We start from the raw sequence: 18,725 nt of genomic DNA on the forward strand, positions 1-18,725 counted from the left end.
CATATGTGTGTGTGTGCCTGGATGATCACTTGCAATTGTTTTCATAGAAACTTGAGTTTATGTGTTTGTACACATGTGTGTGTTTGTGTATGTATTGGTCCATGCATTGGTCTGTGTGTGTGTATGTATGTCTGTTTCTGTGTTTGTGCGTCTGCTTGTGTATGTATGCGTACGTTCATGTGTGTGTGTGCAGAAATGATCGTTCTAAGCTTACAAATAAACAACATGCTAGAGATCTTTGCTCTCAGACGAAATTTTATAATGTTATATCGGCCTATAGTCTTCTTTTTTTGTCATTTCATATAAAACAAATCTGCAGGCAAGCAAGCCAATGAATGTATCAACCATTCCTAAATGTGCGGATTCTTTTGAAATGATTTTGAGGCTCTGTTTGATTGTCTAGTATGTTTGGATTATGCATTCAATTGTTGTTTGCTACTTCGCCCAGGCACTCACTCTGCTTTGAACACATATACACTGCTTGGCATGTAGCTAACACATATACACCTGATCTTGTGATGTTGTTGTGTTAAGACCTCTGCTGTTTGCTGTTTGGGCCTCTATCTATGCTTACTGTATATATTACTGGCTCAATGTTCTAATTTACAGTGATCCTACTTCGAATTTCTACTTTCTATTTTGTCATACTTTTATCAGCCAATATTACTGGCATATACTCTATCGTAAAGGCATTTCCAGTATGCCCACTGCCCAGTATTGTATGTTAGCATTTCCAATCAATGCACCATGGAAAATACCCCAGGATTTGCATGAATAAAAATTCAAAAAAATCCCTTAATTTTTTTTGTACTTTCGGTGGTTGATTTTGATCTAGTCTTCATGACAAAATTTATTATCCAAGTCATGGCTTTTCCATGTATTCCACTGGACTGTACTGTGTTAAGTTACTGTGTAAACTTAACATTTTCGTTCCAAATTAGCTTCAAATTTTTTTTTTGTTTACCTTTTTCTGTATTCCAATAAGTATTGTACATGTTACTATGAAATGTTCAATGTATTCCACTAACATGAGTATTGTATATGTTACTATGTAACATTCATAAAACAAATAAATCGAAGATTAAATGCATAAATTTGTGACCCATGCCATTTATTGTATGTCACACACCCTAGTACTTGTTATTTTGCCTTATAAATAAATACCTCAGAAATCACTCTTTACATTACTATGATTGCTTTTGACCCTGTGTTTGTGGCCAAATACCATTCATAACTCATGGCATTTTCATGGGTGCCACTTCTTCAAGTACTTGTTACTTCACCTTATGCAGAATTCTGTATAGAGCAAAAAAGCCCCTGCAATCAATTAATAAATACTTCAGAAATATTTTTTCTTGGCAGTTTATTACTTATCGATCTTCAGATCGGTAAGTCTGTTGATAGGTATTTGTCTGTTTGTCTGTCTATTAGATGCATGCGATATCTCACGAAGGCGTGGTTGCATCTGCTCCAAATTTTGCATGTGCAATTATCATATCTCCGACCAGAAGCCTATTGATTTTGGATGAATTATGTCGTATAATTAGTGAGTTATTAATTAATTAGTGATGGGACATGCGGTGTCACTATAGAGTCATGAATCGAAACCGTAGTTTCGATCGATAAGTCTTCGGTCTCCGACGGATATTCTCGTTTTTCTCTTTGCTCACTCTTTTTTCTCCTGGGAAAATCTTGTAACAAAAATTTCAACTTATTTTAGGTATCAGTTCGGATCTGACAGAAGTTGTCCAATTGGGGCAGTCAAAGGATGATGAAAACAATGACACGTACAGTCATTGGTTGGTTGAACGATTACTGAGGATTCTTAGTACAAGTGTTAAGAAAGGTGATTTTCTTGTTTACTCTTTGATAAAAGTTGTATTTGATTCAATACTCATGCTGCATAGTAATGCAAATGTTTTCTGTCAAGAAATTCTTGCATATTACGCATATTCGTATGCAGCATACAGATCCACTTGCGCAAAGGCATGAAGTGAGGAAAGATCTTTTGTCTCGCGTAACCCAAACTGATAAATGATAAATTTTTTTCATTGTTTCGCCCCCATTTTAATTTATTATAATTAGGGCATAAATAGAAGCTTGAGATGGTGTAGGGTCTTGTCAACCTGAACACTGAAGTCTGAACCCTCCACCATTTTAAATGATATGCATATTCAGTGAATGAGTAACTCAGTATACGAATTTTGCTTTTAACCTTAAGAGTAATTGGTACTCCTGAAGTATGCGCACCAAGATGTCGCACAACCTGAACCCTAACCTTGTACACAACCTGAGTTCAGGTTGTGTGCTATCTTGGTGCGCATACTTAGAAGGTCCGAATAATTTCCTAATAAGGGTTTAAACCAATCATGGTATGCTTAATTACATACTGCTCTTCATTCCAATGTTCTTCTCTTGTTTTATTTCAGATTCCAAAGTTCGTTTGGCCACCATCGGGTTGAGTTGCTTGTTATTGAAGGAAATCGGGCTGAAGAATGATAAATGTATTTTATTGGAAAGTCATCTTACTTGCATTGAGGTGATGCTCTTTATGTTTTATATTTCGTGTTTTTCTTTTATCAGTGTCTGCCCAAATGTTTGAATTTTTTCTGATTCGCTGACTTCACGATAATAGACAAATCTACCTTTAATCTATATTGGACTTGTCTTTTCTTCACTGTGGGATGGTAAAGTACTGGAATTTTGAATATCTGTGGCATAATGTGAATACTGGGTATATCGGTTGGAGTACAAGTGAATATACCCCTGCTCATAGGTTTCAGTCCCTGAAATGCTGTGAGTACTGTGTTTAACCTTCATAATTCATTTAAACTTCTTGATCGCTGTGTATATATGCATGGAGGTTGAATTTATTATTGTTTTTTTAACCTCGTAAAGATTAGACCTGGTCAAAATAAAATAAAAATTGCAATTTTATACTGTTTATATTATGTTCTGTCATATTGGTTTGTAACAATAACAACGGCATGTGACCTTACAATGTCAATTTTGTTTTTAGGATTCAAGAAATGAAAGTATGAACAATCTACATCCATTTTATAAGGTAACATTCTTGATCAATAATTATGATCTATTCGGGGCAAAGTAATGAATTTTGCAAAAGGGAGAATTCTGAATTTTTTTAATTGACGAATTAGACGTGACTGTAGGTTTTCAAAACTTTTAGGGGTTTCAAAAGTATATCTAGGTATGAAAATTACTCTATATGATACAGAAGCATGTTTTTTTTTACAAACATATAATAGAAAAGTGACCTTGATTAAAAAATTATCTATATGCATATATTTGAGACTCTGTCAGGGAATTTTGGATTAAATTTAACATTCATCATTTTCTCATTACAGGAGGAAGAAATGTTCTTGGATATTTTGGAAGATGAATACAGGACGTTTCAGGTAATAACTTTTTTTATATGATGACGATGTTCATTTCGTTACTTTTGCTCCTAACAATGTCCTATATCACTATACTATTCTTGGAGGGTTGGAATCTTTTTTAGTTCAGCATTGCCCACTCTATTTTTTACTTATCGATCTCGATTGGTATGTATGTTGATAGGTTTTGTCTTTTTGTTTGTCTCTTAGACACTTTCATATGTTACGCGATATCTCACGAAAGCGAGGTTGATTCTGCTCCAAATTTTGCATGTGCATTCATCATATCTCGGGCCAGAAGCCTATTGATTTTGGATGAATTATGTCGTATAATTAGCGAATTATTAATTAATTAGTGATGGAACATGCGGTGGCGTTATTGAGTCATTGCGAAGGAATCGAAACTGCAGATCAATAAGTCGGCAGTCTCCGATTGTAATCTAGTTATTACGGGTTGATACTGACTTAGTTAGGAACAGCGCTCTAACTTTACCACTAGATATTTTATTTGAAAACAATTATATTCTTCAAGATGTGTATACAAGTGCACTGTTCTTTTTTGTTATTATTCAATTTTTGAACGAAAAAGTTTGATTTTTTTCAGAGTAAGCCTCTTAATGTGGAGTACTTGATGATGGATTCGTCCTTACTACTGCCACCTACTGGTACACCGTTAACAGGAATTGAATTTAAAAGTCGACTTCCATGTGGACCTGCTGAGCAAGCTAAAAGGGTAAAAATAAGATTTTGACAATTAATAAAAACCTCGTTCTTGAAACTGGATACAGAAGTTATTTGTCATTGCAAGGTATTGTTATCTGGTTTCAGCTCCATCCCATCAATGTGTAATCAATCCATTTCTGGTATAGGAATAGCAGCTGGGTATTTGTGTAATATACACAGACTTTCTAAATTGAAATTTCTGATTCACAGGCAATTGGAACTTTCATTGGCCTTCGAGATCTCTCACTTTGTCTTTGCAAAGAAGTCGAAACTCAGCTCCCACTCACAAGAGAACAAGATTGTATTCAGACGAACGATAAACTGGATCTGAGTAAGTTGAACACAACGGAAAAGATAAAAATTGCTAATTCGTTATCATTCATCATATCTCGGACCGGAAGCCTATTGATTTCGAATGAATTTGGATGTCGTATAATTAGCGAGTTATCAATTAATTAGAGATGGGACACGTGGTGTCGCTATTGAGTCAGAGCCAAGGAATAGAAACCACAGTTTCTGTTTTGGGGGATCCCCACATGCGGAAGGTCGATAAGTCAGCGGTCTCCGATCGCTACTAGTTTGTGTATTAGAACTTCTGTGCTGATATCTGTGATTCAATAATTTGATGGTGACTATGAATCAGCTGGGGGGGTCAGTTTTATTAAAACATGTAACCACTGGTGTGCCATGGCAAACAGTTCCCAAACCTCGGTGACCACAATTACTGGATGTCTCTCGCAACTCTTGGTATTGATTATCTGAAGAGTTGAAATGAAACAACATCTAGGCCACCTTGACTGACAGGCAATTCAAGTGTAACATAAAAAGTCACATTTTTAACAATATTTACAGTGTTACAAGGCAAAAGTGGAAAACAATAGGCCTCGTGCCAAATCTAAATTTAATCGCAATCTCAACAAATTCCTTGAGCTATTTTTAGCTGAAACAATGAATTTGGTTGTGGCAGCATCAGGTTGGCAAGTTTGAATTACCCAACAGGCCGGATTTTGCCTATGTCAGACCTAGGCCCACTCTCTAACCTCTAGTTTGCCAATATCTTTGCTTGTATTGCGCCACCATGACCATTCGTAAACCTTGTTATTTCTATCTAGACAACAGCGACCTGATAGCCTGTACGGTATCAAATAGAGATGGGAAGCAACGTAGATTCTTAGTTGTCGACCTTTATCAGCTTGTATTGGTGGAGCCAGAGAGTAAGAGACTTGGATGGGGAGTCGTCAGATTCGCTGGTTTCTTACAAGTGAGTGACTATTCTTGTTTGATCTGACGTGACGTAGAATCTGAGGATCTACTTTATCTTTGTCACTATGATAAGATAGTGTATTTACATTTAAAGCTGAGAAGAAGGCTCAATCTTATGGTGAACAGCAGCACCTCGTCCAGTTACCAAACCATGTTTAGGTGTTGAAGTACTGGAATATAACCAGTTTTTCTTCCAGATGCCTTGGCTTGATGGTGGAGGAAGCTGTAACCAACCAATGGTTGCGTGAACCACCGTAAACGCAGAGGAGTCCAGCAATCACCTCGTGCACAATTATATTTATATGATTAATCCCATTCATTTGATTTGCTGTCTTATCTGCATTCATTTTCAAAGGTAATTTGAAAAATTCTGTTCCGTTTATATAACTATGCTGTTGACTTTCCTTACTGTGGGAAAGTATGTGAAATTTCATGTCCAAGCAATCGTGTCAGCTTTTCTCTCCACTTGAGAAATGTAATATTTTTCCAGGATGTTGAAGTAGCAAGTGATAATGAAGACAGTCGAGTACTACGTGTCACAATACATAAACCATCTGGTGCCAGGAGAGTTCCGTTGCTGAGTGCTGATTTCATATTTGATGACCATATAAGGTAGATCTGGCTTAGAAACTTTTCAAATCATTTTTTGAAAATGTCTTATCTGTTTGCATAAGTGTTTTATATTGTTATATTTAGTTTTCCATAAGGAATACAAGATGTGCATATAACTAATCTTCTTCATATTGAGATGAAATATTATCTACCAATGAGTCATAATTTATATACCATGTCTCAAAAATAAATAAGTCTTTGAATTGGAAAAGTTGGGGAACTTTTAGGGTAGCCGATTCGGCCTCCTTTCCACTGCCTGATTTTAAAAATTTAATAGTCTATAAGGGTGGGCAACTATTTCGGAAAATGGGCCAAAAATTTTGCCCATCTAGACTGGCGGTCCAGGTAAGTGTGACGTAAAATGTTTATATTTATGTACAATATTCACAGTGTTATAAAAGCAGAAGTGGAAAACAATAAGCCTCGCGCAAAAACAAAATTTAATTGCAATCTCAACAAATGCCTTGAGGTATTTTTATTTAGCTAATATATAAAATTTTGGTTTTAGTTTAGTTGTGGCAGCATCAGGTGAGCCAGATTGAATTACCCAAAGGGCTGGATATGTTAACGGTCTATATCAAACTGAATATCTTTCTTTCCTTCTAATTTTTTATTTATGTATATTCTTCATTACTTGCCTTGTTTAGCTCATAAAAATTAATTTCATTCAGGTGCATGGCAGCTAAGCAAAGGTTAACAAAAGGCCGAATGCGAGCTCGAAACCTTAAAATGCAAAGAATAGCCGTGTTGCTGGGATTGCCAGAGAATACAATTGAAGACCCATTTGCTAACAGTTATATGCTGAATACAAGTAAGTACATGGATATATTTCATCAAATGTGATAAAAAGAATTTCATCCGGGGTCCCAGATTCACTCTTTTATTTGTCCTTAACACCTCGCCGCCGATGAATGTACTTACTTATATTAGGATAATTAAAGATAATAATAAATAAAGATTCAATGCTTACCGGTAACACTTTTATGGTTGTCTGGAAAACTAAAACTCAGTTCAAAGGTAATCTAGCACTGATATAATTGGGTTTCTATGTGACCAACTTTTTACATCTATTCTATGCTCGTGCGCAGGAGTGAGTAATTATCTGACCAATGAAGTCAGGACTTTGGGGGGGACTAGTCCATAGTTGTCATTTCCAACACTTACGAACGTGAATCAAAAATTGAAATTCTTGAATCTGCATTTCGGACTTTTAATTGAGATAATTGAAGTCAAATTATCCATCAGAGTCTCTAAGCAGCAGAAAACTGAAAGCGCATGTTTGTTCAGTTATTAAAATTTAGTTTTTTCAGATTTGTGGGCTGGAGGAAGAATAAAATTTTCCCCAATCGGTGTCAGGTTTCCAACTCCACATCTCTATATCTATGCAAGTTTTTTTTTGAAACTTAGTGACATAAATATAAGCATAGAGTGGATAATTTCCAATTGCGGTCAAAACAATAATGCAAGATTTAAATGTGAGAATATTATTTCTTATCTATAATATTTACACCATTGTCTGTATTTAGGTTTCCATGCCCCCAGAAGTCAATTCCGAGCTTATGCTGATCCTCATGCACTCGAATCAAGCCCTCATCAACGCGGCAACAGCAGCCATACGCCTCAACCTATACTGAAACGACCTGGTGGATCAATGGCAATAACTCCTGGGCGAATTGGAAACCTCGGCCTTCCAGTTTCACCAAGAGCTGGCTCAGGTAATTCTTGTTACTTTTTTAATTTAGATTCGCAAGATTTTTGGGTTTTAGTTCGCTGGTTTATTTTTAGGGGGGGGGGGATTATAACAGAAAACTTGTCACTTAACCACTGATCAGTTAGGGCTGTGTTACTTTAGCACTAAACAAATAAAAAAAAATTTGCGACACAAGATTTATTATGTCTATGTTACTGCAATGGGTGAATAATACGAATAGCTTATTTTCTAAAATCCCGGAAAGATCCACGGCACGCCTGAGAAACGTTGAGTTAAAGATTGAGCTGACTCTGCAGCAGTGATTACCCTGCGAGAGCTCGCTTTTTCCTGTGTATTATGCGTGGACTTTCAGCAGGCACAGAGTGATTTACGTTGCCACTAGTCATTTACGCCTTTCTCTGCTATTTAAAGACGTAGTGCATGGGATATTACATATGAGAGAAATCTTTGCCGTTATTCGGGGTTTGTGTAACCCCTGGTCAGTTGCAGCTTTTTCTCTGCCACCTATGTCTGAGAATCTGGAAAATTTATATACTTCCCTTGTGCACACACTGACATTAGCCGAAGTAGAGCAAGACAATAATATTTATCACTGATAGCTTCGAAATAGAAATGTGCGTAGCGAAAGACTTGCAAAATTGAATGTACACTCTTTTTTGCTTTTATTCTTTTCCTTTTTTGTTCTGACTATTCTGTGCGAAATGAATATGTATGCACATAAGATTCAACACCTACAGTAATCTGTATCTAAATATTCAAATTTCTAGTGATCAGATGCCATCGTCGTCAGACTGATAAAAACATGAAAGCCAAAGTTATTGAGATTCCAATTGTTAAAAGCTTCGGTTCTGGCTTTACTTCGAAAAGTAGGATTGTGTGGATGTACTGTGCTACTCATAATGTTATGTTACTTATGATGTCTAGTGGATGGTGTAATGTGAATACTATGTGCTTGTGTGTGTGTTTACCGCAGCTCTATAAGGGGTTTGAATAGGGATGGGCAATATAGAATACCGAATCCGGAGGATTCGAATCCCAAAGTATTCGAATCCAACGGGATCCGATAACAGGATTCGGTTTCCGCCTCTCTGGCGCAAAGCGTCAATTTTTGTATTTCGGGTTTCTAATTTATCAATTATAGACGAGCGTTTTGCTCGCGTGAAAATCTCTCTCGTTTAATTAAACTTGCGTCTGCTCGCAAAGAACCCGTAAATCGGTAAACATCAGACACTGTAATTTCAATCGGCATATTCAGGACAAGAAGTCGGTAATATAACCTCACGGCGAAGACTCGTTATTGCACCATTTTTGCGTTTTCCTTCTTTGCTACCCAGCTAGCGTTATTTGTGCCGACTTATTGGTGATATTCCGATAATCTGAATGCAACAATCTTTAATTGTTTACAGACGTGCCTTGCCTCATTTTAAATTAAATGATTTTTCGCGACCTACGAGTTTTCCCAAAAAAATGATGCACGTAAACCTAAAGCCAGGCGTTAAATGTTATAACATTACTCGCCATCAATTTAGATCAAATATTATTTACGAATAATTTTATTATACCATTTTCCGAAATACAAAGTTATATCGCAAAACGCGAACAACTCTCACATTTAAATTTCACTCTCAAAAGATTACATATTTTTCGGTCCGTTTCTATCGTTCAAGATAGACGCACGTTTGATCAAGTGTCTGTAGTATTTTAGTCGCCGATAAATTTTGAAAAAAGTTGCCGCATCTGGCGAAGATAGTGAAGTATGGAATTTGAGTAGGGCTAAGTCTGGGTAGATAATGATTAATGATAACATTTCTATCGTTCAAGATAGACGCACGTTTGATTGAGTGTCTGTTGTATTTTAGTCGCCGATAAATTTTGAAAAAAGTTGCCGCATCTGGCGAAGATAGTGACGTATTGAATTTGAGTAGGGCTAAGTCTGGGTAGATAATGATTAATGATAACATTTCTATCGTTCAAGGTAGACTCACGTTTGATTGGAAGTCTGTAGTATTTTAGTCGCCGATTAATTTTGAAAAAAGTTGCCGCATCTGGCTAAGATAGTGACGTATTGAATTTGAGTAGGGCTAAGTCTGGGTAGATAATGATTAATGATAACATTTCTATCGTTCAAGGTAGACTCACGTTTGATTGGAAGTCTGTAGTATTTTAGTCGCCGATTAATTTTGAAAAAAGTTGCCGCATCTGGCGAAGATAGTGACGTATTGAATTTGAGTAAGGCCAAGTCTGGATAGATAATGATATGTAACGATAATCATAGAAAAATGAGTTCGTCTTCAGATGTTATTACCTAATAACTAAGTACGAAATCGCGTTTACGGGAACTTGGTTTTACGTGTCTTGCTCTCACAGAATAAAAGGTTGATTTTAATTGATAGTGGTTAAATTTAATATTTCACAACGGCGCATAGGTTGCAGTGGCCACACGCTGGTTCTCAGCGGGTTTGTTTTAGTATACTCGGCAGACTTACATTAATAATGATTTAACGCGGTTTCATGTCTATTTTGTATTTAACCGCTTACTATTAAAGTGTGTAAAGCGTGTCTTAATTTAGCATATCAGTTTTATTAGTATTTAGAGATTACATACCTTTGAAACAATTGAAGGCAAAAAATATTGTAATATTCCTAAATTTTATTGTCCTGGGAACTGCCTGTTTAGTATTAAATGAAATCCAATGTTCAGGACATTTCCAAATAGATAATACATTTATAGTAAGTAATACATTTGCAATTTTTTACCATCTAAATCCAGCAATGTAGAAATTCCCACTATTTGAATAAGTATGAAAATAGAATAGGATTCGGTATTCTGGATTCGATTCAACTATTCTAGAATATTCTAGAATAGTAAATTATTCTACATTGCCCATCCCTAGGTTTGAATGTATTCTGCAAATGTGACTTTATCCTAACTTGCGAAATTCTATACGCAAGTTTGCTCTAAGTCTTCAAGTGGCGCCACTCACTCACTCCCATGGTCCTATACAACCACTGATATGTAATGATTTCTTGGAGAATCGAAAACTTCTCGATTTCAAATATATTTTGTCCTGGGTGAGGTGTTTGCTCTGTTGGGTGTGTACAAAAATCATGAACCTTTGATGCCTCAACGAGACCAACCGATCCACAAGTTTAACAATTTTCATGTCATGGTTGTGTTGTTTGGTTGTAGTTAAACCTAAGTATTGAGTATTAATTTTGGTATATTCCTTATGAGTATTCTTTGTTGATTGTGTGCCAGTTTGTCAATATACTTAGGCATATCCTTGTTGGCACCCCAATTGTATTTGCTGTACAGTAAAGTGTCTTCGCATCTGTTAAATGTTTACGAGGCTCGGTCCTAAATAGTATTGCACTGTATATCTCTATTATATTACTATCATGTGGCTCCACTATGTTTGTCTTTTCAATGCTTGCCTTAATTTCACTCTCACAAATTCTTTTATAAAAAAAACTGTATACAAACTGACACAGTCAGATCTCTTGATTATCAAGTCGATGGTTATTGGAAAATTCATGACATTATCTGGTAGAACATTCACATTCTTTTTATTGAAATTCATGCATTTTTGTTAAATTATTCTCCATTATTCAGCTCGCAACCAAAGTCCTGCGCTTGGAAGACACAGAGAAAAAGTATCGAGTTCACTCACTACATGTGAATCAGCACCCGAGCTTATTTCAGCAAAAGAATTGACACTCGTACTCCAAGATCACAGTATTGACGGTGCTGCAATTCAACACAGTGAACCTCCATCATTTGTGTCAAATGTCATCCCCCGGGGTGCGCCAAAGAGTCACAGAAGAACGAACAGTGCTCATATTAGCTCCAGTGAACTCCCTTATGAAGAAGTCGGAGTACATGTCGGGAATTTAGACCTAGAATCAAAATCTGGCGAGTCTACTTCTCCATCTTTTGGGGCTGATGCCTCTCCACTTGAAGAAGGGGTAGACGCTTCATCGCTGAATGAATTTAGCATCGAGGAAGATGCCAATGCTTCTAACCTTGCTTCAAATTCCGAAGTAGGTGAAAAAGAACAAATATCTGATGTAGTACCCAATGACTCCATACCACCCACTAGTGACCCAGAAAGTATTCCTTCTCAAATTGAAAACTCGAATTATGACATCACACATCTTGAAACTGACGACTTAAAAGTTGCGAGATTGCGTTCCGAGTCTTCGACGTCTAACAAAGATATTGCCCTTACTCTGCAGCCCCCATCCTCGGCCCCAGTTTCTTTGATGAATCAAGAGGAACCAAAGTTCTCAGTGTCGCTTTCTCCTGTAAAATCAGTTTCCTCAGATTTCAAATCTGACAACCAATGAGTTCACTTGGGAACAGAAAGTGAATTCAAATCGAATATTGGAAATAATTCAAAAGTCTGCGATCATGAAGTATGCGTACCAAGATGGCGGACACCTGAACTTAGTATGTGTACCAGGTTAGGGTTGGGCCATATTTCAGGTACAAACACTATGAGAGTCACTTGGCTTGTCCCCGAACTTGTAGTGGAACTAAAATAAAGAACCATACTCAACCATATTATTCATTCTTCTTATTTAAACTCACTAATTGGACAAGACCGAGGTTGTTCCCATCTTCCCAAAAAAATCTTGTATGCTTTGCTCTTCCATATTCCCCAACTCGCGAATTTCTGTCCTATTTTCTGCGGATTCAGCATTTGCAGACAAATATTTTATTTAAACAAAATCAATTATATGCACTTGGAGGACAAATTAGCTTCTCCTCACAGATCATTCAAATTTTGATTTTGACAATATTCGCTTCTGATCTAATTGCTGTATGTATTTGTATCCAAAAGTCTCCAATATAAACAATAGTTCGTTCTGATTTGGATAAAATCATAACCCATATTTGATTTAATGCTTTGCAAAAGGATCATCATTGTATTGAAAATTGATTTTATCGGTGAATGTCGTAGATTGATCTGCTGATTTGAGTTGATGTTACAATTTCATCAAATTCAATAATTTTATTTGGTGCTCCAGAAGTATGTGCACCACGATGGCGGACACCAGAACGTCGTATGTGTACCAGGTTAGGGTTAGGCCGTTTTATTATTTCAATTTTCCTTATTTTAGTTCTATTACGAGTTGGGTGACTAGCCAAGTGACTCCCGTAGTATTGTTACCTAAAATTATGGCCTAACCGTAACCTGGTACACATACAACGTTCCGGTGTCCACCATTTTATTTTTTGCCAAATGATTATGATGTCAGGATGGCTTGATAATGAGTGATCATTTTGTGCTTTGTTTTGCCAAGCTTTCTACTGTGGTATAGACTTTAAACAGGTAGTTGAAACATCTGGCAGTTTCAAATAATTTCAAGGTGAACTAGTGATTAAAAAAATCTTATAGGCAATATAGATTGAGAGTCTTTAAAAAACATCTTAAATCTTTCTTTGGTATTACAAAATATCTTTTATAATCCAATACTCATGAATAATTCGATTTTATATTAAATAGCAATCCAAAACCTTTGTTCTAAGCTTATCTATTCGATTTCGAAGAAATTCTTCTTTAATTCAAAGCCATCAAAATAAAAGCTATTAGTAACAAATTCTAAGAGGAAACATACTGATTTTATGTTGTATTTCACTCTATTTTCCTTGTGCTTATACAGCTGTAGCAATTGTGTATTTTTCTTGATTTATTAAATGCAAATAAATAGATTTTATTATGATTTAATGTTGTAGAGAAAATTTCGATTCTATGAATTAAAGAATTATTGATTTACTGGCTCTCGATTTTTGTTTTGAGGCTTCTCAATTTGATAGATGAAAATTGTGTTTAATAATGCAGTCAATGAGTTTTGCAAGGTTCCGACACCAGATCAGGAACTCCGACCTTCGAGATCGGGCAGGGGAAGTGACCCACATTCCTAAATCGACTGCAGGAACTTCAGGGCTTCCTACTTTTTTGAGTGCCTTTTTTTAGTTTACCACCTCAAGCCAAAAGGACTCCCAAAGTTGGATAATTTTTAGCTTCGCATGAGAAAGAAAGGGTGCAGGGAGTTATTTAAACAGCACTACATTTAACCCTGTAAGAATGTGTATATAACTCTCCTGTATGCATTGGTTTCTTCCACAGTACATCCAAATGCGTAAAACCCTAATTTTGCAATGGACATGATTTAGCAGTTCTAATCTGTGCAGCTGTTTGGCTTATGATTTTTTGATTAAAATCTCCCATTGAGAAGTATATCTGCCCACTAGGTTCAAACTCCTATCTGCCACTCTTCCCAATGTGTGTGATATCTTCACAACCATTGTACTTCTAATGGCTGGCACATTGAAAACGTAAATAATATTTGTTAATTTCATTTTTATCACAGTTGATCCCACTTATGTAAAATGAAATCACAGCTTAATGTGAATCAGTTTCGACTGGTGGTTCATAGAACTAGTCTTCAATACTCTTGGAGCTAATAATTTGACTTGTCGCCACAAACGACTAAGTGGTGACAGCACCTTAACAAAGCTTGAAAAGTGAACTTTTAGATTTGGGCCAAGATGGGGGCAAACAATTTGAAACTAAAGCACAAATAGTCGTGTTGATATTCGTCTAGGTAGCTCAACATTGAATGTCACATCACTGAGCAACTCCCCATTTCGGCTATGACTCGCATATGTATAACCATACAAGGTTGAGACAATTGAATAATATGAACCGTGTCTCGAGTTGTCTCAATTTTGGGACGTCCCACGTGAGATCAATTTCATATGAAAAAATCGAACTGCAGGAGTGACTAGATATGGTATTACATTCAAGGTATCAAGTATATCATATCAGTGGCCGAAAGAGTACAAAACTTGTATATTGGAAAACGTAAACCATTGGTTCAGAACCTTTTATGGCTTGTGGCCTCTTCTGGAGGCTTTTAGCATTCATGTTTATAGTGTTATTTTTATTGGTAGATTCCAAATCCTATTATGTTCAAACATTTCATGCTCAACGAAGTGAGAACACCCTGGGGAAAAACCTTGTCAAGCTATGAAATTGGGGAATTTAAGCGCCTAGTATTGTGGCAGATACCCCAGTTGGAAACCTCTGACTTTGCCTTTCAAACAGGGTAACTCACTCCAATGAAACTATGTGTAATTTTAGCAATCTGACATAAGGTCTGGTCGCGAATAGGGCTGGGCATTTCGAATCGAATAGTAAATTATTCGAATCGGTTCAGAGCTAAATTTCGAATCGCCGCCATCTTGTTATTATCTTTCCGCTAATGGTTGAGGTGAATTCCCAAATTTTTTTCTCATTGGAGTGATATTTTTTCAACGAAATTCTACCGTATGACTATTTTCTGTATGAGTTATTGATAAAACGTGTTTGTTATTCTGTGTGATCGCTCAGTAATCTATCCGGGTGATTTATTCTATGTCTTCAGTAATTCATTTGTTGAGAGGACCAATTACTATAATAAAGTCGCTTACAATTATATATTTTCAAGTATTCGATTCGAAAAAAATTATTCGATTCGATTCTGAAATCACAAGGTATTCGAAAATGCCCAACCCTAGTCGCGAACAGTGTGCAAGTGAAAAATCAAAGCAAACCAGAAGTCTTACCCAATAGTGGTAAGTCGTTACAAATGAACCCCGGAAGTAAATTACAGAACAAATCAAGGCTGAAGTACGCATTTTAATAACTTGACTAAAGATAACAAAAATGTGCGAAATGAAAGTAGTACGTCGTTATCAATAAAATATGTATAAGCAAGCATGAGCCAAAATAATATTATGCTTTTAAAGCACAATTCATGCTTGACCCAAGGTTCAAAGAGTCAACAGTCTTTTAAAGCAGTTTTAAATTACGGCCTGGACTGGCGAGATCCGACACCAGATCGGGAACTTCGAGCACTTGACTGTCGTGACCTTTGTGATCCAGCAGGGGAAGTGACACGCATTCCAAAATCATCTGCCGGAACTTCAGGACTTCCTACCGAAGAAAGAACGCTTCGTGGTGAAGATCTCGCGCTTGATCGCACAGAGCTGCTCCTTGACCCCTGAGAGCTTGGTTTAGCAGTAGGAACAGGAAGTCCAACTTGATGATAATACATCTCAACCATAGTGTACATTTCTGGGAATTGTTGGACAGCGTTTGAAACTTGCTTGCTTATATTTCTATTACGTTCACGCAGACTTCGTAAATCGATATCCTTTTCTTCTTGAATGGGACCTTTCACACTTTGTTGTGTTCTCACTTCTCGTGTTGTCTTATAAATTTGGTTCATAACTCGATCAGCTTTCGCAGCTTGCTCTTCAAGATCTTTCTGGAGTTGTGCGAGTCTGCTTTTACGCTCTTGAACCATTTCCATATAAGCTGTTTCATCTCGGCTTGCCGTGTCCATTGCACTGCTCATTGTTTGGAGATCCTCTTGCAATTCTCTAATCTGTCGACGTTTGTATTTATACTTGTCCATCAGAGCACGAAGTTTTTCATCTAATTGTGCTTTTGTTTCATACTCTTCGCTTGTTTCAGTTACTTTGTTGAATGACTTGCGATAAGTTTCATTTCGGCTGTTCAGAAGTCGCAGAGTGTTTTCCAAAGCTCGAATTTCCTTTTCTGCTTTTCTAATCTTTGCGTCAACCTCGTCGCCTTTACGTTGAAGTTCTTCTTTATCCTGTGCTGCTTTTATGACATAATACGCTTGAGATTTGACCTCTTCGCCTTCTGGTGGCGCCATTGAGACCATAAGGATTTCATAACGTTTGCGTAATTTGTCAATTTTAGCCAGACGTTGGTGAAGTTCCGCATTAATAGTCTTACGCTCTTCCTCAGCTGCTTTTGTTTGACTAAAAATCATGTCTTTATGAATCGTAATCTCCTTTTGGCGCTCTTTCATTGCTGTTGCGAGTTGTAAGTTTCGTTTTTCAAGAGAGAAAACGTTGTCAGCCTTTTCATTCAACATATCTGTAAGTCTCTTAATCTCAAGCTTCAGAATGCTGTCTTCGACCATGGAACTTTGTTTTGTTTCAATTGTTTCTTTCAGTTCTTTTTGTGAGATTTCATTATGCAGTTCAAGTTCTTCAATTTTGCTTGTTAAGCCGGATTTTTCTGTTCCTGTTTTGTCCATGTCACGTTTCTGTCTCCTTATATCATCTTGTAGGCGTTTTAATTGTGTTGTAAGCACAATATGTATGTTGTTTTTGTCTTCAAGGCTTGCTGTAAGAGATGCAATACGAGCTTCCAACTCTTTCTTTTCCTCCGTGTTGATTTCACCTCGCATTCTTGCAATTCTACGTTCCAGTTGTTGAATAGTGAAATCCTGATTATAAATAATCTCCTGCTGTTTAACAGATTGTTGGTCGAGTTTATTGAGTCGCGAAGAAAGATTCTTACTAGCAGCTCTACTTCCTTGAATTGAAGCTGCGACATTTTTTTCACTTGTCATGACAGTATGAAGTTCTTCTTTTTTCTTGAAATGAAGGTCTCGGATTCTCCTCAACTCTTGGTCAAACTCTTTTAACGATTCTTCTTCTTTATTGAGCATTTCTTCAGCCAAAGCAGCTTGCTCTTCAGCGCTTAAAACGCCCTGGTTTGCAGCTGATAATTTGTCTTGTAACTGTTCTCGAGTTAGAGTTGCTTGCTGGAGTTTTAAATTTTTCGATACAATCTCTTTTTTCAATCCTGTGACACTGCTTTTGATGCTTTCCAAATCTGTCGCTGTTCTCTCTACCGTGTACTTCAAAGTATCCAGCTCATCTTCAAGTTGCATTCGATTATTTTCATGTTCCTGGTACTGGATTCGAAGCTTGGCGGCAAGACGTTCTTGGGAAGCAATTTTCTTTTCCATCTCTTGATTATTTTCTGATTCGTTTTCTAAAAACAGTTGCTTTTCTGCAATTATTTGTTCTCGTAATCGGATGTCTTCCTTAGTCCTTGCGAGCTCAACAGCGGCTTGGTCCATTTCTCTGTCACGACGCTGCATTTGCTCGATAGTGATCTCCCATTGTCTAATCAAGTCTAATCTCGTCGAATGGGATTTTCTGAATTCTTCTGCCGTCTTATCAAGTTCAATTTGAGCTGACAATGTCTCAGTTGTCTCCTGGTCAAGAAATTTACGTTTCTGCTGTGCTTCTTCCGTTAAATGCTTAATTAGAAGCCCAAGCTCTTTGACTTTCGACTCATCTTGACGAGTGTATTTGTTTAATGTAATAGCGTCCTCATCACGTCTCGCCGATTCTTCGAGCCAAGCTTCTAATGCCTCTTGATCCCAATTCATTTGAGATTTTAAATTTTCGAGTTGTTGGGTGTCCAGAAATATTTTATTTTCAAATGAATTATGTTGATCTCGTAAAAGAGTTAAATCTTTTTCCAACCTCTGTACTTCTTGATTTAAGCGGCCATCTTCACGTTGGGCTATAGAAATCATATGTTCTTCAGTCTCAAAATCTTTCAAATAGGCATCAATCAGAGCCATGTTATGTGTCAGCTCACGTCTGACATTTTGTAAATGTTGGGACATCGCATGGACCCTATCATCATTGCCGCTGAGGTCGTTTGTCAAAAGAGAAATCTCTTTTCTTGTTTCTGCCAGTTCATTTTCAAGTGTTTTGTTTTCTACATTTGCCACTGGCATGGCAATGCCTTCATCCCAATCAATGTCGGACATCACAGAATCCGCCATGATTGATTGATTTTATTTTAAAAAACTGTAAAACAAATATTTCAAATTAAAGGTTTGTGACCTGTATTGAGGGTTTTGTTGTATCAAGATTTATGATAAGACTATAAGATACATTAGTTTGAAAACTAAATATGACAACACAAGCACAAGATTACTACATTACAAATTTGCCAGTAAACAAAATGTATCACAGAAACATAATGCACAGATAGAAAAAAATATCAAACAAATTGTTATTTTTTTTTTCAGGCCTACCTAATCTCAGTACTACACAGTTAAATTATTTTCAGTTTATGCACATCGAGCATGTCTGAAAATTGCTACGTGACACGAAAATCTTTCGC

At 36.7% G+C, this 18,725-nt stretch overlaps 2 protein-coding genes across 3 annotated transcripts in view; one reads left to right on the top strand and one right to left on the bottom strand.

Annotated features, from left to right (window-relative positions):
• Nucleotides 1-13,484, top strand: part of LOC120333164 (protein CLEC16A-like) — a 32,200-nt gene extending 18,716 nt beyond the window's left edge. For both annotated transcript variants that reach the window (XM_039400527.2, XM_039400529.2), the window contains 11 exons: nt 1,721-1,846; nt 2,430-2,539; nt 3,020-3,064; nt 3,366-3,416; nt 4,000-4,128; nt 4,329-4,449; nt 5,231-5,379; nt 5,872-5,993; nt 6,665-6,804; nt 7,520-7,708; nt 11,318-13,484. In XM_039400527.2, coding sequence (XP_039256461.2) covers nt 1,721-1,846; nt 2,430-2,539; nt 3,020-3,064; nt 3,366-3,416; nt 4,000-4,128; nt 4,329-4,449; nt 5,231-5,379; nt 5,872-5,993; nt 6,665-6,804; nt 7,520-7,708; nt 11,318-12,051 — 1,916 coding nt within the window. In that variant the 3' untranslated portion in view covers nt 12,052-13,484. The remainder of the gene's footprint in view (nt 1-1,720; nt 1,847-2,429; nt 2,540-3,019; nt 3,065-3,365; nt 3,417-3,999; nt 4,129-4,328; nt 4,450-5,230; nt 5,380-5,871; nt 5,994-6,664; nt 6,805-7,519; nt 7,709-11,317) is intronic.
• A 1,895-nt stretch (nt 13,485-15,379) lies between these two features.
• Nucleotides 15,380-18,435, bottom strand: LOC120333165 (coiled-coil domain-containing protein 39-like). The gene has a single exon (XM_039400531.2). It carries the CDS (start codon nt 18,379-18,381, stop codon nt 15,562-15,564), a length of 2,820 nt encoding a protein of 939 aa, XP_039256465.2. The 5' UTR covers nt 18,382-18,435; the 3' UTR covers nt 15,380-15,561.
• Nucleotides 18,436-18,725: the final 290 nt, after the last annotated feature.

The sequence above is a fragment of the Styela clava genome, chromosome 13, assembly GCF_964204865.1.
Source record: "Styela clava chromosome 13, kaStyClav1.hap1.2, whole genome shotgun sequence".
In the NCBI taxonomy this organism is placed as follows: Eukaryota; Metazoa; Chordata; class Ascidiacea; order Stolidobranchia; family Styelidae; genus Styela; species Styela clava.